Source organism: Octodon degus, unplaced genomic scaffold (genome assembly GCF_000260255.1).
Source record: "Octodon degus isolate 3935 unplaced genomic scaffold, OctDeg1.0 scaffold00040, whole genome shotgun sequence".
NCBI classification, from domain to species: Eukaryota; Metazoa; Chordata; class Mammalia; order Rodentia; family Octodontidae; genus Octodon; species Octodon degus.
The window spans coordinates 5,435,028-5,453,470 of NW_004524616.1; the positions used below are offsets into that span (position 1 = coordinate 5,435,028).

The 18,443-nt window shown below is 55.2% G+C and overlaps 1 protein-coding gene across 2 annotated transcripts in view; it reads right to left on the minus strand.

Moving 5' to 3' along the window:
- Pdgfrb (platelet derived growth factor receptor beta) overlaps positions 1-18,143 on the minus strand; it is a 37,074-nt gene extending 18,931 nt beyond the window's left edge. The window contains exons 1-4 of one of the 2 annotated variants that reach the window (XM_004631296.2): positions 17,689-18,143; positions 2,937-2,982; positions 1,641-1,964; positions 345-611 (exon numbers count right to left, since the gene is read on the minus strand). In XM_004631296.2, the coding sequence (XP_004631353.2) occupies positions 345-611; positions 1,641-1,964; positions 2,937-2,982; positions 17,689-17,718 (667 nt within the window). In that variant the 5' untranslated portion in view covers positions 17,719-18,143. Of the gene's footprint in view, positions 1-329; positions 612-1,640; positions 1,965-2,936; positions 2,983-17,688 lie in introns of those variants that run through there. The other variant, XM_023715296.1, reaches the window with a different exon arrangement.
- Positions 18,144-18,443: the final 300 nt, after the last annotated feature.

Below are 18,443 nucleotides of genomic sequence, written 5' to 3' on the forward strand. Positions count from 1 at the left end.
TATAGAGAGAGACACAGGCTCAAAGGGATCGTATGCTCTGAGCATAATTATTCAGATGGAAGGGGCTGAGCTGAAATTCAAAGCCAGCTGGCTTGAGAGAGTGTGCCTTTGTCCATCATGTTGTGCAGCCCAGCTCCACCACTAATGAATTCCAGGACTGAGCAAACACTAGCCTCTCTCTGAACCCCAGCTCCTTTGTTCATGAAGTAGGGGAAAATGACCTTCCAAGTCTACAGTGAGAATCCAGTGGCCAGTGAGTGGCACACTTGGTAGACTGTAAGGGGTGCTCCTCTGTGAAGGGTGGTACTTGCCCCTGCTAAGGACCAGGCCAGAAGGGGGCTCACCCTGGAGACTGTAGACATAGTAGGCTTCAGAATCCACTTCCCTGTCCCCAATGGTGGTTTTGCAGATGTAGGTCTTGTCCTCAAAGGTACCAATGAAGCCTCGCTGGTGATCATAGGGGACAGGCAGAGGGACGTCCTCCTTCTTCTCATGCAGTGTCACCACCAGCTGAGGGTCTGTGACTCGGCATGGGATGGTGGTCTCAGTTATTTCCGTGACAAAGATGAATATATCCTCGGGGTCTATCGGGAGGAAGCCCATGGTGGGATCTGCCAGAAGAGGAGCGGAGAGAAAATGAGAACCAGGAGAAATGGGTTTCTGGCCAGGCAGTGAATTCTGTGGGACTTTGAGCCAGTCTCCTCCCCTCTTCTGCCCTCAGTCTCCTCAATGCAGAATAAGAATGCTGCTATGGTTTGAATAATGGTTGTCTCCAAGGCTCACTGGCCTGTAATTACCTTTGTGATAGTAGTAAGAGGTGAGAAGGCCACAAATGCCTGGTGATGGGTAGATTGGTGCCATGGTAAAAGGCTACCTTCAGTCACCTCTTGCTCTTCCTTGCCCTTCTGCCTTTATCCATGAGAGGACTCAAAAAGAAGACCCTTACCAGGTGCTGGCCCTTGATCTTAGGCTCTGCAGCCTCTAGAACTGTGAGCCAACCCAGTCCTGTTCATGATCAATTTAGTCCATCTCAGACATTATGTTATAGCAGCAAACCTGGACTAGGACAGACCTCAGGGGCTCCTTCCACTTCTGATGCTGGTATTGATAGTCCCAGGGTGAGAAGACAGGCCCTAGAGCCAGCCAGAGAGCTCAGCAGACTAAAGCACCTACTTGGCAAGCCTAGGGAACAGGGGTTTGATCCCCATGCCAAGCCGGCCCCGTCCCCAGGATGCACTGAGATGGTAAATGAGATTGGGCATGGTAGCTCAGTCTCTTGGGAGCTGAAAATAGGAGGATCACTATGAGTCTGATCTGTGCATTGAGACCCTATAGACCTTGTAGTAAATACATAAAAATAAATAAATAAATAAGAAGACAAGTCCTAGATTGCTGTATGGTTGGTTCCTGCGACCCTGATAGCGAAGACTGGAGAAAGTTGAGTTCCTAGGGCAGAAAGCAGGTAGATATCAGGCCAATGTGTGGGAATGAACACAAACCTGGTCTGAGCAGGGCGGGCTTCCATGATTTGTGTGCATTTCTAAGTTGGCTGCATTTCACGGTGTCATTGAAGGGTCCACTGAGCTTGCCCCGATGCCGTCAGTAGGGAAGAGGGAGTGTGGCTAAGCCACGGTTCTTACCTGGCACAAAGATGTACAGCCGCTTCCGCTCACTGGGCTCCAGCTCGAGGGAGCTGTTGTAGGTGCAAAAGTATTCTCCTGTGTCTCCCCCAGTGACGTTGGTCAGTGTTAGCATGCTGGTAAAGGTGCCATCCTGGGTCATGACCATTTCCTGTTGGGGTACCTGGGACATCCGTTCCCACACTACTGGAACTGAACCCAAGCAGGTCAGAACAAAGGTGCTAGAGAGATTGAGAACCAGCTCTGGGCCCGTGGGAATGATGTCCAGGCCTTGGGAGATCTGTGGTCCCGGCAACGATAGCAGTGGCAGCAACAGTAATGGACCTTTAGGAGGGGAGGTGTCAGATGTCAGGGCACAGAAACCTCAGGAAGACCCCCAAAGCCACACTGAAGCCACCAAGTCCTCAAGGAGCACACGTCCCTGTCCAATAGATTAGAGCTCTCTGCCCATGGCTTGGGGGGCCTTCAGACCTACTACGGGTCACCAAGAACTCCAGGCCTCCTTCTTAGTCCCTTTGGAGCTCCTGCATCTGAGTCCTTCCATGGTGTTATGTTCAGGCAGCGGGCAGGGGAAGGGGTCAGGAAATCCTCGGGAAATCATTCCCAGGCCTCTAGTTCCTGCATGACTTCCCAGGTCACTTTCTGGGCTTTTGTCCTGTAGCTGCTCCCAACTGCCTAGCTTCTGATGAAGCCCAGAGGTGACCTTGCTTAGAGTGGGGACAAACTGGGACAGGAGAGATGATGAGGACCCTGGGGTGGGGATGGTGTGTGTGTGTGTGTGTGTGTGTGTGTGTGTGCGTGTGTGTGTGTGTGTGTGTGTGTGTGTGCTCTGTCTTTCCCTCACCTGGTGACATCCTCTGGGGAAGGGGTAAAAACCATGCCCCCAGCACAGGACAGTGAGTCTCTGTGCATCAGACAGAAGTCTGTCAGGAAAGCCACTGCCTGGTCATGGAGTGCCTCAGCATTTGCCCATCCCCTAGAGGGCAGAAGGCATGTCATCTGCCAGTCTGAGGAAAGACAACAAGCTGGTGATTGCTGGGGGTACAAGAACAGGGAGGGCCAGGCAGAGAATTTGAGGTTCAGAAGAGGCTCCCAGATGGTTTCTGAGCTGAGAGGTGGGCCGTTGAAGGAGGTCGACACATAAATACCCTTGAGATATAGGAAATGCAGGCTCAAGAACAACCCCAATGCTTCTGGACTCACACCCTGGTGTTAGTAGGCACCACCCCACAAGCTTCAGGGCCTGTTGAGTGCCCTGGCTTCAGGACCCCTGCCCTGGCCTGCAGGGCTACTTACCTTGGAGGACCAGAGCTGGCATCACCAATGGAAGCTGCATGATGGCCTGTGGAGCGAAACAGGGTTAGGACCCATTTTAGCACCTGGCTCCTGCACAGTCGGCCTTTGTCTGGACTGCCAGCCTCCATGGTGTGGGGCCGGTGGGCCTGAAGTCAAAGGCCACCCATGCCCAAGCTGAGAGGACATCCGTAGCCATGTGCCCCCACCCCTCTGCTTCTAGTGCTCGTGTGGACTTGGCTGAGTCCTTTGTCCTTCTGGGCCTTGGTTTCCCTGTATGTACAGCAGGTCCTGGGGAGGTTGGACTGGATAGTATCCAGGGGCTGCCAGCCCTGACAGACTGTCCTCCGGGTGACAGTTCCAATACTAGGTCCTTATCTGCCAGGACAAATATTTGGGAAAGTGCGATGAAAGGCCTGGAGGAGAAGGAGGGGTGAGCCAGAACCCAGAGAACTCCCACAGCTCTGCAAGCACAACAGGAAATGGAGGCGGCTGTGGGAAGGGAAGCGGGGGAGTAGGGGCTGTGGAATGTGGGGCCTGGGCCCCCCTACTCAGCCCTGACCCACACCAAGAGGCCCGGGGAAGAGGGGCTCTGGGCTGGGCCTAGGAGAGGCACCTTTGCGAGGAGCCGGCCTTGGAGGTCCTTAGGGACCATGGAAGCCTCACCACCACCCCGCTGGCTGTTAGACGGGAAGCGGAGGCTCTGAGGGGGAAAGTTTGCCCCAGGCCCCACAGCAGGCCCTGTGGGAGGGAGACAAAGGGCTGGAAGGTGGATGCAGAGGAAGGCAGAGACAGGCAGCACAGGGGAGACACCCGGAAACCCATAGTGCCTCGGGCTCGGAGAGAGGGAGGCAGACAGTTTGAACTGGGAGATCTTGCTGTGTCCCAGTGCCAGGCCATGGATCCCAAACCACCACCAAGGGCTGGGGATGCCAAGGGGTTCCCTGCAGTCTTGACTGAAAGGAGGTTAGAGGCAGACAGGGTCACAGGGCCAAACACATGGGGAGTAACCAGGGGACGGGCCACCGGAGCCTCCTGGGTCGTCGGGTGTGGGATGCATCCCCCGAGTGGATGCCCAGCCTGGCTGAGCCCAGCTCCCCTCTCTGCATCTCACTTCCCTGCTTCCAGTTCCATAGGGGTGCTGGGTAGGAGCCACCACTCAGTGTACCTGGGCCTCGGCCATCTCTATCTCCATCTCTTGTGGGGGGACGGTGGCAAGTGTGCCACTTACCAGGGCCAGGTTCATGTTAGGGCTGCAGACCCGAGGCCTGGCTCCAACCAATGCCCCAGGAAGTAATTGGAGAAATCTGCTCTTCCTCTACCCCTGGCCTCACTTCACTTGGCCTACCCGAGAGCTCCTTCTGCCTTGCTTTCTCTCCCTGCTGAACTGCTCTGCAGGTCAGAGCCCAGCCTTCCTGATGCCCCTGCACAGGTTCCTGCTCCCAAGTGTCCTGGGCCACCCATCCTGCTGGACTCCCAGTGCCCTTGGGAGAACGGAGCAGTGCCCAGGCATCCCATCTGCGCCCCAGTGGGTGCCCCTCTGGCTTTTCTCTTCCTGCCAGAGGACTGGGCCAAGGAAAATGATTAGCAGCCCAAGCTGGGGGAGGGGTCACTGCTTCCCCACCCCTCCCCTCCTGGCCTCCTTGGCTGGCCACACTGTTTATTATTCTAAAGGAGGAATTTGGCCGGCTGGCCTCAAGATGGGAGGTCACTGCAAGGGAGCTGGACTGGCTCTTGCAGGCTAGGATGGCCATGTGGGCTGGGACCTCATGGCATGCAGCCCCTGACCCTGCTCCAGTGTGCTACTCCTCTGTCCATTTCAGGCCCTCTCCTGACAGGCCTGGGTCAGGAATGGCTTAGGGCCTCTGAGACTCAGCCAGGAGAAGCCCTTGTGAATGTCCAGTAGAGGCCCAAAGGGGCCCGGAGTCATGACCGTGTCACACAGCAAAAAGGTGAATTTGGGCTCTTGGACAAGGATCATCTGGAAAGATGAGATCAGAGAGAGAGAGAGAGAGAGAGTAGAGGCTTTTGGGAGGGACACCATAGCTTGGACTGGCTCAACTGAAGCATTTCTGCTCCAAGGGACCTTGAACCCACTGTAAGACTGGGTGTCCAGCTGTCCTGGAACTCTGTTTCCCCATCCTCTACATACACAGAGAAGATTGGGGGCTCATCTCAAGCTTCTCTATTCTCAAGTTGTACAGTTTGACCAGCCAGAGAGAAGTTCTAGTCATCCTTATTCTTAGTAGGGTGGCTGGAGAAGGTGGGGCCGGCTGGGGTGGGGGTGGAGGGAGAAGAGCTAGTGCGGGGAGGCGATGCCTCTCTGAGGCCAGAGTCACATGCAGATTCAGTCTGCATTGACTGTCTGATGACGTGCTATGTGGCCTGAGACAAGGTGCTTCCCTGCCCCTACCTCATATTCTCCCTCTGCCTTTCAGATGTGCACAGACAGATGAACTTGAGGTGTGGAAGCCCGGGATTTGGCAGACAGGAAAGTGGAAAGGATGGCAAGCTAAAGGGCTAGCACGAACCAGACTGGAGCTTGGGGTGCTCTGTGATGACCGCCTGGGCCATCTGGATAACTCTGTCACCCTCAGTTGCCCACTTGCTGCCTTCTAGACCATTTTGTACTTCCTGGTGGCAGCTGTGGTTGCAGCTGACCCTAGGGGGGCCTAGGCAGCTGACATGGGGGGTCGTTTTCCTGTGACAGCTTCCTTCATGAGGGGAAGGAGCTGTGTTAAAGGGAAAAACCACAGTCAGGAGAGAGGCAGCCTTGTCTGCCACTCTGTCCTCCTAGGGAGCCCCCTGGAATGGTAGGAGAGGGGATCCCAAGCACCTTTCCTTTGCCCAGGGAGATCTGCTGCGCCCTGGGAAGCCTTCAGGACTCCTCCCATACAAGCCAGGTGGGAGGGACAGAGTTCCAAACATGGGGTCACTGCCCTGCCCAGTGAATCAGAGGAACCCCTCAAGGAATGGAGGACCCCAATTCCAGGGGAGCAAGCATGTTTGGGGGATCCTTCGCAGAGCCCCAAGCTTCCCTCTAATATGCACATTCAATTCTCTAGTCCTTTCCCACCGCCTTAATCTAAATAAATCCTGTCCATCTTAGCCACATCCGCCAGTAAGAGCTCCCCTCCCTCGGGGTCCTGAGGCTCCCACGACACAGGCCGTCAGGGGAGGGGGCCCAAATCACTGCGGAAGCCAGGCCTGCACATGGTGAGCACATGGACACAGTGCAGACGCCTGCCTACGCGCTCGCTCACACGCTCCTCTGAAACCCTTACATGTATAGCTGGCAGGAGTGTGCCCCGTCCCCTGCAGGCACTCACCCATGCATCCCACACCAAATGCATGCACGCACCACTCCACTGAGCCCAGCACGCACTCGCCCAGGCACAGACTGTGCCCAGGTGCTTTCCCAGGTGCCCATCAGAGAAGCACCCATGTGTAACACATCAGCACGTGGTGCACACAGAATGTGCACAGGGGACCCTAAGTGCCCCTGAGCACATCTACATGTATCCACAGATGAACCAGACAGTTGTGTGTGCTGTGCGCAGTTCTGAGACCCTGACAGGTACTGAGTCACTTGGATACCACAATTCTTTCCATTTTGCAGGTGGGGAGACTGAGGCACAAAGCACCTCAGAAACTTGCCTAGGAATGCAAAGCCAGGTAAGGGTAGAGCAGGGAGAGGTAGGTCAGTGTGACTTTGTGCCGTGTGCCTCACCACTGTCTGGGTGGGTGGAGGTCGACAGAGAGTAGTGGGTGGGACTGCCAGAAACAGACAGATTTGAGATTAAGTTGGAGGAGAATCTACAGGCCTTGGTGATTAAAGGTGGGGAGCTAGAGAGGTACGCTTCATAGAAGACTGGCACCTATGTTTCTGGCTTGGAATGCTGGGCAACAGGAACCTGTATGTACTGAGGGGGGGGGAGATGCCTTTTTCTGAGAGGATATGGAGGCCAAATAGCAGGACTGAGTGGCCTCAGAGCTGGTTTAGAACGTGGAGGGTTCCAAGGTGCAGGGAACAGGTTGGGTAGAAACAGCGGCAAGCAGGGGCTGGAGGAAGCCCTGCCACAGGGTGGAGGCTGCTCAGTGCAGGGTCATGGGGCTAGGGTGCTAGGAATAAAGAGGGTGCCCACAGGAAGAGAAGGAGGCAGCCTGTTCATGAGGTCACAGGGTCAGAGTGAGTCTTGGATTGTCCCAGCCCCACAACCCTCAGAGATCATTTACCCAATTCAAGCCCTTTCTTGGGCCCCCGCTGTACAAGTGGGGAAACTAAGGTGTAGAGCATGAAAGAGGAGGACCTATGTTTGGGCCTTGAAGGATGGGCACAGGTGACAGTGGGGTGCTTGAGCTCGCCTGCCAAGCAGCCCCTCCCGCAGACCCTGCTCAGGTGCAAGGTGCCTGAGGCCAGGGCTCAGACTGCATCTGCTGCTCCTCCTTCTTAACATGCTCTGATCCCTTTCCCCGCACTGCCAGGCAGACAAGTGACAGCGACTCAGAGAAGACACTTGTTCCATTGCCACATGTGGACACTGACTCATCTCCTGACCCTCTGCCTTGCTCTTTCTCCTCCAAAACAGGGGCACCTCACAAACTTCATGGTGGGACTAAAGGACATGGGACTAAGGGTTCCGGTTTCAGCTCTGTCACCACTTGCATCACAGCCCTGCCCCTCTCTGGGCCTCAGTATCCCCATCGGTGTGGCAGGATGGGAGAACTTGTAGGGCTACATGTGGCGGCTCTCAGGGTCTTGCTCTGGAAGGCAGCTGTTTGGAGCTACGGTGCTGCTGAGGGGCCGCAGCCGCAGGTCATGACTCAGCTCTTAGCCTGGAGTGTGGGGGGCAAGAGGCACGTGGAGCTAGGGATGGCATCCCCGCTCATGGCAGGAGGCCTGGCAGTCTGGCCTGTGTGGCCTTCCCTAAGCTGGCTACGGCATGGTATGATCATCAGTCAGGCCAGGAAGCCTCATTCTGGAAGCTAGGGGAGCAGGGTCCCAAAAGTGGGGATACCATTACCAGCTGGGAGGGCAGAGACTCCACCTGTCCCCCTCAATCTTATACCCTATTTCAATCTATTGAGGAAGACTCAGTGTCCCTCAGGAGCAGAGAGGGTGCAGGAGAGGGGACACTGACTGAGCCAAGCCATGCAGTGAAGGGGCTGGAACCTGGGCCTGGATTGCTGTCCATGTTGCTTCTAGTGCAGGGTTCTTCCTGTTGTCCAGGTATCTAGAGGTCCTTTGAACAATGCAGCAGAAATTGGGCACACTGGGGCCTCGAGCAGGCTCTGTGCTGGCCCCACTGGACCCGGGGCTGACTCCCTCCACACAGACATGGCCACCTGGTACGCTTGTGGGCCCAGCCTGTCCTTCCTCATGCCCCAGCCAGAGAGACCTCCCTGCAGAGCCCATCTGCCTGTCCTCCTTGGCCCCCTGTGGCTCTCCATGCTACCTCCACAGTGAGGGAGGGACGGGCAGTGACCGCCTGAAGGAGCCATGACAACTAAAGAAGGAAGCTACTGCCTCCCCACTCCCTGGGGCCCAAGTCAGTCACCACTCTGTGCTCCTCACCCCAGGAGGCCTCCCCAGGGACACAATGGAAAAAAATGACCTATATTTTGGAAACCAAAAATAAAATGAAACATCTGTCTGGAACAGAGCCAAGTTGATAAAGAACAGACTGAACCCCTGCTGGAGGACCCCCACACACCCCTTCACTCATCCCCTCTCCCACTGGGGTGTGTGCTGAGGGGGCGTGTAATGATGCCGCCTCACTACTTGGAACAGCGCGTGGGAAAGCACTCAGTGTGTGCCTTGTGGCCGCTGGGAGCCCAAGGGAGGGGGCCCAGGTCCCCACACAGGCTGGGAACAGGCCTGGGAAGGAGGTCAGAGAGGGAGGGAGGCCCCACAGCTTATCCCTGCAGGCTGCCGCCGCCTGCCCAGCAAGCACTTCCTGCCTCCTGCGGCGCCTCCCTGGCCTCCCTGCTCAGCCTGGAGCCCACTCCAGGCGCCTGAGTTGCCCTGCCCGCCTGTAGACCCCTGGCTCACAGTGCCCTAGATCCTATCAGGGCCTTCCCTCATCAGCCCTTCCAAGCAGAACAGAGGCTTGGACTGCCTTGAAAATAACACAAGTAATAATAGTTACTCTAGATTTAGAATTTCCCCACCTACCATTGAAGCTAAGCTCTCTGTATGAAGGACCTCACAAGCCCCCAGAACCATTGACACGGTGCTGCTTTTTTATCTTACAGATGAGGAAACAGGCACAGAGAAGCCAGAGCATCTGCCGCAGATCACAGAGCTCGCCAACAGCGGTTGCAGTGCTCCATTTGGGCTTAGCACAGGGGCTCAACAGCCTCACCCTAGAGGACCCTCACAGGCAGGAGGCAGAGATGGGGAGCCCCATTGGGGACAGACAGACAGCTTCACCCACGGGACCAAGCTGTTCCAGCACCAACTCCTGACTTCTTTCTCTCTTTCATACCTTTTCATACCTTTTTGAGCTGTCCAAGTGAAGCTGACAGCTAGAAGATGAGAGAGTGATACTGTTTTCACAGAGCCCCACGCGTTTAAGTCTGTCAGGGACCATCCACGGACCCTGCTCATGTCTGTCTCCTCTTTCTCTAAAACTGCATGCTGATCCTGACAGGGAGCTTCCCACCTCGCCTGTGGGCCTCTCCATCCTGGGGAAGGTCAGATTACAGATTGTCTTTATTACTTGAGCACAGTCTGTTCGGACGCTCCTGCTACCTCTCAGCCCTGCTTCTGCTCTCCAGCCTCCTTGATCGAAGTCCAGAGCATCTTTCTGCCCTCTCCTGTTCTGCTGCCCCAGTCTGAAACAAACAAAAGCCAAGCACTCTACCAAATGAGATGATGCGGGGATTTGGTTTTCTACTCACGACTCCGTAAGGGTGTTTACATTTGTTATTCCCATTTCACAGAGAAGAACGTGAGTCTCAGGAGCTCTGGTAACTTACCCAAGTTACATTTACTATAAGCAAAAGAGCTAAGACACACACTCAGGCTGGTCCGAGCCCAAGGCCTGTTTTCTTACCTGCCATGCAAGTCAACCCATCCCCTGCCTGGAAACATGGCTGCCCATGGAGGACTGCTCTGCTGAGCTCACTCCATGGAGCATCTAGGCCCTCAGGACAGGGAGAACCTTCAAGGTCAAGCCCCTGCACTGTCCTCACTGAAGAGCAGTGTGGGTCCTGAGCTCCTGCCCCAGGCCACCCAGTAATTTGAAGCCCAGGGAGGGGTAGAACTCAGAACCTTTCTCCAACTCCACTGCAGATCTTGAGTCAGCTGATAGGGTTAAGGAAAGACTAAGGTTGGGTCTGGCCCTGTCCCAAGTGCCTCTGAAATGGAGCGGGCCAGCAGTCAAGCCAGGTGTGTGGCCAGCTCCGCCACAGGCCTGCTCCTGTGGGCCCCAGCACCTTTCGCACTGTGCACAGGGGCCAGGCTTCAGCAGCTACAGAATTCCAGGCCTGCACCACCCTTCTCTGCCCTCCCTGCCCCCACTCCCTAAAGCCTCTGCTCTGGCCGGTGCCATGGCAACAGGGAGCGCCAGGCCCTGGCAGCCAAAGGAGCCCCAGAGAGGGGTCCCAGGCTGGGGCTAAGGAGGGGGGTGTGGCAGGCGCAGACAAGCAAACCTTCTGTTCCTCGGGCTGCTGCCAGCCCGGGATCAGCCATGGGCTGGACTGGGGGCCATAGAGAGAATGCATTCTCAAAGCCAAGTGGGCAGGGGGCAGGCAGGCCTCGGGGCCTGTTCCTACTGACCCACCAGCTTGCAGCCTTCCCCCACCAGACCAGAGCCCACAAATCAGGCAGGGGTAGCTGGCTAATGACACTGGCCACCATTGAGATTCCCCTCAGTGCCCTCCTGGGCAGTGAATCAGGAGGAAGAGAAATTTCCACATTTTGTTTACCCTGCCACTCTCTGGGCATCTCTTCCCCACTCCCTGCCTCTACAGCCTTCACCTCTGATTCTCCACTGCCTATTCCTTAGCCTCTTTGTGTCTTGGTCTCCTCATCTGTAAATTGAGGTCTGTCATTGAGTCATCGAGGCTACTGATGGAGTTGACACAGCCAAGTGCTTAGGACAGGGCCTGGCACATGGTCTTCTGCAGAGCTAGAAGCCAGCTTGTTAATCATCCACTCACGGGAGAATAAGTCACTCCTCCCTCCCACAGCCTTGAGCGCACAGCTGAGACCCTGCCAGACTAGGCTGCTCAGAAGAGATGCATGTGACATACCAGAAGGCGCAGGGAGGCCCTTCCAAAGGGTTCCCCAGGGAGGGGCAGCTGCGGTTATGGTGGGTATGGGCAGTGTGGCCCGTCCTTCTGCACTGAGGATTGGTTAGATGGCCACACTCAGTGCCTGAGTAACCAGCAGAGGGCTAGAAGGCAAATTTAATGCCTTCCAGCCCACTGTCTGTTGACTGGTTCTTCCTGCTCTATGGACACTCACACAGCTCAGAGGCCAAACAGCTGTGTAGAGTGAGCTCTTCTGGCCTTCGGGCCTGAGCCCTCAGCTACCTTATGGTCACATGTCTCTCTAGGTGGGGAGATAGGGAAGGGCAGGCAACAGTGACACTTTCCCTCCAGGGAGGTGGTGGCACAGGCTGATAGAGGGAGAGCAGACACATAAAGCCAGTGTGCTATGCCTGATAGCACCAGGCAGGGGACCTCATGGGAGCCGATCAAGGCTGGGAACAGCGCATCTACCTTGAAGTCACATAATTCCAAGTCTAAGTCCCACCTTTCCTACCTTACCACTGTGCACCCTCTGTGAGTTTAACTTCTCTGAGCCTGTCTTGGAAAACAGCCTAAAGAGACCCCCTTTTCCACCATCATGAGGGTTAGAGATGATGATGAACAGCGCTCAACACATGAGATGCTCAGAAAATGGTAGGAGGGGAATAGAACTTCTTCAGGAGGATGGCACTGAGCTGGGCCCCTGACCCTGGAGCTAGGTTGAGTTGGGTTCTGTGGAAGATACCAGCGCAGAGTATTCCACAGGGCTTTGAGCAAGCAAAGGTAAGAAGGTGGGAGATGGTAAGGCACTGGGGAGAATGCCTGGGAGAGATCTGTTAGGCCAGAACTGAAGCCAGAAGAGAGATAGGTGAGGGATAGGAAAGGAAGCTGACCTCCCAGGAAGTTCCTGGGTGCTGGCTAAGGGCTTGGGCTTTGCTCTGGAGGAACGACAATGGCATCATTTCAGGGTGTTAATAGTGATAGTGGGGAGCCAGCTTCTGGCTTGGTAACAGTAATTCCGTGCACCAGTCATTGAAGGGATGGAGGCCTCCACGCGGGACGTGAGCACTCGGGCATTTTGTGGGAGGCTATGAACTGGGATGGCACAATGGAGTCAGAGCGGCCAGTTTCCAGGAGAAGACCGTCCATGCTCCAGCTTGGACCCACTGCAGGATGAGCTTTGTCATTTGTGGGACAAGTGCGCAATGCAAAGGCAGGGCTCCTAGTTAAAAAGTATTAAAACCTCAAGAGTGACTGAAAAGCATTGAACCAAGTGTGGGCCTTTTAAACATGAAGTCACTCCTGTTTCTTGGACTAAAGGGGAGACCGTCCATCTGTCTGCCTGCCCATCCGTCCACAGTCCAGTTGTTTATCTTGCTGGGCACTTATTCACCTATTCACTAGGTCACTGTCTATCCAACAGGCAGGCCCAGGCTAGGAGCTGATAAGGATGGGAGTGATAGAGGTAGCGACAGCCCATCGGGCAGTGCTCTGGGTTAGTAGAGGACAGGGCAGCCTTCTCTCAAAGGTTTACAAAGCTGAGTCCTGCCCCAGTTCCCCATCCCCCACCTCACTTTTTGTTCATGTATTTAGTACAGGGTCTGCAGGGTCTCACTACACAGATCTGCCTTGTAGTAATCCTCCTGTTTTAAGCCTCCCAAGTGCCAGGATTACAGGCACATGCAATGAGCAGTCTCAATTATTCTCAGTATGCCCCAGAGGCAGGACTGGCATGGCACTCCAGGGATTGAACCCTGGTCCCTGAGCCTGCCTAAGCAGGCACTTTAGTCCATTGAGCTATCTGGCTGGTCCTCCCGTTTCCACTTATGCCTACCTTCAGAAGTAGAGAAGTTAGTGGGTTCACAACTCTTGGGGTTCTGCTTTCCAGGAAATGGAAATAACCAGAACAGTTGCAGGGATATGGTAGGAGAGCCACAAGAAGCTTGGATGGGCTCTCTGGGGTCTCTGAGCAACCCCCTGCCTTCTCTGCTCTTTACATAAGAGGAACATGGCCAGAATGGAGGAGTGGCAAGAAACTACCCGGGGTGGGGGTGGGGTTCTATCCTTCATAAAGGCAGCTTCTTTGCTCCTCTACAGCCTAAATCTGCCTCCCTAGCTTCACCCTAGTGAGACTTGGAGGCTAAGCCTGGTGGGTTAGGCCTCTCCAGGTCTTTAGGCACTGGTGAAGCCTCAGCGCCCAGGGAGGTCAAAGGAAAGCTCAGGTCTGGGGCTCCACACCACCTCTCACAGTTTGCACAGCCTCCGCCCCACCCCTCCTATTTTTGGACCTCAGGCTCCCGATTATAAAAGAGCATAAGTCAAATCAGGTGACCCGAAAGCCCTTTTCATCTCTGACATGTGGGAAACTTCCCAATCTGCTGGCCCTCTCAAGGGATGGCCCCTTCCAACTTGGGGTGGAGAAGCTGGCATCTCTGGCAGATGAAAGGTTCAGGGACCCGAGATATCAAACAGCCCTTACGTAAAGCAGGAGCAGGGTAGTGGTGCAATTAGAGCAGTGCACTTTGATTTCCAGCCTCCTGCACCATGCTTGGGTGGGCTGTCCTGAAGGGTGCCTTGGGAAATGGGCTGGGGCGCGGGTGGAGGGGCTCAAGCACCTCTTTTACTGAGTCTGGCCCTGAAGAGAGGGGAAGGCAGGAGGTGGGCGTCCACTCTGGACACATCAAATGTGTGGATTCCACAGCCACACCCCCAGAGCTGGGCCTCTGCGTCCTTTCCTTCCCTTGCAGCTAAGCCCTTCAGTGGTTCAAGCCAAAGCTTTGGTTTCTCTTGAAATCAGAGCCTCTGGGGCTTGAAAGCTCAGGACTGGAAGGCACCTAAAGGACCATACCCCAGCCCAATAAGCCCTCCTTGCCATCAGGATCCAGGGACCAGGGCTTCTAACCCCTGCAGGAACATGCCCTTGGAATCTCTGAGGAAGGGCTCCTCTAATGGCTAAAAAGCTCCTCCTTGTTATTGCAGGTTCAAGTTTTCCATTAGCAGCCATTGATCCTGACCTCTTTCTGTAATGTGTCGAGAAAATGTAAGAAAAACTCCTTTCATTGTGAAGTTAAATATGCATGATCCCTGCCTGAGTACACAGCAGGGTTGTGCAGCTGCCAATCTGGGCTGATGGGACTTGGAATCCTGGAATTGTTTAGAGTTGGAAGGGAGGTTGCGATCCTCAGGGTCAACCTCTTTGTTTGACGACTATGAGAGGACGAGGCCCAGAGAGGGACCAGCTTGCCCATGTCTCATGGCTGTAGGGAACGGGGTTCCCAGAGCTGAGGCTTGTCCTCACAGTGTACACTGGGTCCCCTGGTGCCCACCCAGCCTTGCCTCACAGGGCTCAGGAGTCAGAAACACTTGGGGCACAAATTCTAGCTCCTCTACTTCCTAGCTGTGGGATGCTGGGTAACTGACTTACCCTCTCTGGGCATCTCTTCATCAGTAAAGTGGTAAGTGTCTCTATCTACACTTTAAGGTTACCGCAATGATTAAATCAATCCACCAAACATTTATTAAGAACTTCTTGAATGCCAGGCATGTTCTAAGAGCTGAGGGCTACATCAGTAAGCTGTGAGGTAATGGACAGACACGATTAAAATGCCCATTGAAAGTGTCCAGAAAGGATTGGTTCCCATTAGATCACTCTGCCCACACTCCTGCAGCTGAGGCCTCACAGCTCTGACCTTGGGGAGGGACCACCCCCACTTTTGGGGTCTGTGGGCAAAGTCCTGTTCTGAGGACCCACTGTCTTTGGGTTCTTAAGCATCTCCAAGAAATAGGCGGGAATTGTAGGGATGTCTAGGGACACTCTTCCTCCTTCCCCTCTGTACTGCACCCTGCAGCCTGTCCTGAACAAGTATCCAGGGCCCCTTCTTGCAGCCAGAAAGCAGCTGGTCATTAGGCCACAATGTGAGCTCTGCCCCAAGGACAAAGTGGACCTTCAGAATGTCCAGTGTCCAGGGCCCTTCAGGGCAGAGGCCTTTGCGGATTGTGGGTCATTCTACAGTGAGGCGATCACATGCAGGAGGCAGGGAGCAACACCTGCTCTTATCAGAGGCTCCAGGCTCCAGTGCTGACGTTTAGGGACTGTGCCAAACACCTTAGCTATAAACGCTGCTCTGTTGCACACAGAGGAGACTGAGGCCCAGAAAAGCAAAGCACTGGCCGCGGGTCACATGGTCAGCCAGAAGCTGAATCAGAGGTGACCCACAGTCAACCGATGCCCAAGCCAGGTACTACTCATCCTCCATACCCACTATTCCCAGATGTGAAAGTAGTGCAAGAATCAACACGCCACACAGTGGATTTGAATAGAGCCAGGGCAGGCGATGGGTCTGCTAACTCTGAATCCACAGTGCTTTCTGCTGCCGGTCTCATATCTGTGGACAATTACAAACCCTAGCTCTGCTCTCCGAGGAGGGAGGTTGTCTGATAACTACTGTCCACAAGGAGGGTGCTGACCAGGTGGCCTCCTGCCTCTCTCAGGACCTCAGCAGGTGAAGTGGACCTTACAGCAGTCAGACCCGAGGCTGCCCTTTGGGCTGAGGAAGGTACTAAGGTACCTGAACTGGAAGCAGGCTCTGGGGAGGATAGAAGTGCCCTGCTGACCAGGAGTAGCTCCCTGAGTATGCAGGATCCTGCCTGTGGATTCCAGCAAATTTGCACCTAAACACTAGTTCTACTAACTGTGTGACCCTGGAAACTCACTTAGCCTCTACATACCTCAGGTTCTTCCCCTGGAAAATGGGGTATTAACAACATCAGTCTCAACCTGGCTGGCAGGATTCCAAGGGAGGGCCATACCTGACTCTGCCTGCATGCAATGGGTGTCAGCGATGACGACCACCCTGACCATTTGCCTCCCACTGCTGTGGGTTCAGGGTCCCCTGCCTGGAGACAGAGGAAGAACAGATAATGTCAAGACATCTTGTTAGAGGCCTCTGTGCACTCTGGGAGGCCACAGAGGCAAGCAGAAACCTCCTTCTCCCTTCTTTCACAGAAAAATACAGCCGGGAACAGCCACCTGATATTCTGGAAACAAGGTAAGAGGCCCCCTTCCCTTCCACCAGCACATTTCCTAAGCCTGGAACCCACCCAGGGCTGGGTATTAGGGACAGAACACAAAACAATGAACCCCAGAACATGAACAATCTCTGCTGTGCACGCAGAGTAGGAACAGGGCATGATCAGCAGCAAGGCTCCAGCACAGAGCGCGAGTGCCGGGCCAGCACCGGAAGACAGGAGGAACCTGGGAAGGCTGCCTGGAAGAGATGGAGTAGCAGGGGCCTCACCAGAAAAGTGATGAGGAAGGGCATTCCAGGCCGAGGGAATGGGGCGGGTAAGTGCCCACGGGCAGGATGACACAAATTCTTTCTGAAAATTCTGGAACAAATTTAGGAACAGGAAGCCCAGGTCTGGAGTAGAGGGCCAGTGGAAGCCTGTATCTTCTCCAGGCTCTGCCACTTGCTAGCTATGTGGCTACAATTCTGTGACTCAAAAGCAAAGGAAGGAAGGAAGGGAAAAGCTACTGTTTTGAGGCTGCAGGGAGCACCCTAGGAGACACCACACATGCAAAGCAGAGGAGAGCACGGCACCGCATCTGGTGCTGCCTGTGAGTGCTACGGACCCAGAATCAGCCAGCAGTGAGTGGCCATCAGTGGCAGTCACTGTTGTGAGCCAGGCTCTGGGAAGCCACAGAAGGCCTCGGCCGCAAGGTCTGTGATCAGACACGTGCGTTAGGATGGAGTGGGAAAGGGGCCGAGCCCAGAGGAGGGACAGAGCAAGGAGGCCTGAGCAGCCCCTTAGAACAGACAGAAATGGCTCAGCTACAGCCCTCCACATGGAGGACCCCTGGAGTTGACCTCTGGGTCCCAGGCACCCAGCCCCAGCTGCAAGACTGGTAGGTCCTAGCTGAAAGCCCCCTTCATGCAGAATTTTCCCAGTGTCTGGGGTTTTGGAAGGATATCTTAGGAATCTGGAAAATTTGCAAGCCCATTTAAATCCCCAAAGGTTGCCTGTTGGCTGACTGGACTAAAGCCAGTCTGATTGTTAGGAGCGAGGCTCCAGCCAAGGGACAGGGGGCTACAGTCCTGAGGGCCCTCATACTGATGGGTCCCTTTCTATGTTCCCTGTGGGATCCCTCAGTTTCTTTCTCCATCCCCTCCCAGCTTTCACCCCCCATTAGCCTCCACTCCACACCCCAAAGTCTGTCTTGGTGATCTCCTGACTCTGAGTTGCTCAGAGAGCAATCCCAGTTTGTTTGAATAGGGCAGGGGCAGCAGAGTTGAGGGGCAGCAGTCGCCCAGCCCTGGGGGAGGAGAAGGCTGGCTCCTCCAGCCCTGACATCACTCAAAGCCAACCAGTCACCTCCCATCTGGTTTTGTTAAAAAATATTTCCCTTTTTTTTTTTTTTTTACCTACCCAAAGAGGCATGGGCTGGGGCAAGGGATAGGGCAGAGGGCCAGGAATTCCCCACCCTCCCTGCACTTACTTTGTTGTTGATGGAGTCTGGTGTGGACATTGTCCCAGGTTGTGGGCTGCCACCCCTTCCAGGAAGTCCTCCCTACTGCCCTTGTTATCAGAAAGACTACGCTGGGCCCAATACAGGCGACAGCTAGGCAGAAGGGCAGCCGGGACTATCCCAGGCTCCCAGAGACTCAGAAGACAGAGAGGCGGCTGCAGGGCGAGAAGTGGCCAGCCTGCCTCACTCCCAAAGCATCCTTTGGGAGGAGCAGAGCTGCCAGGAGAGGCCGCCCTGGGTCTGGCTGTGCGTGCCGGCAGGCTGGCGGGCGCAGCGGCACCGGCTGCGGACCTTGCTGGTCTGTGGGCCCAGCTCTCTCCTCAGTGATGACCTGACTCCGAGTTGCTCGCAGAGCGATCCCAGGTCCCAGACAGAGCTGGCAGGGACTGTGGGCGCGGGCAGCCCCTGAGCTCACACCACCGTGGGCTTCCCTCGCCCGCCCCACCACTTTGGGGGAAAGGCTGCAGGGCGGCCTCTGATTGGCCCAGCTGGGGAGGAGGGGGGTGGAGGGGCCGGGAATGTGGACGCGTGCGTCTGTTTTCAATTTCAGGGTTTTTTTTCCCCCCCTCTCTTTTCTTTCCCCCCAAGTTTCTTGTTTTTCTTCTTTTTTTCCCTCTGTTCGCTCCCTCCCGTCGCCCGTTCTCTCAGGATGTGAGGGGATGTTTAGAAATTCCACAGCCCACGCCAGCCACTGAGTCACTTTTACTGAAGAGTGGCCCAGCTTC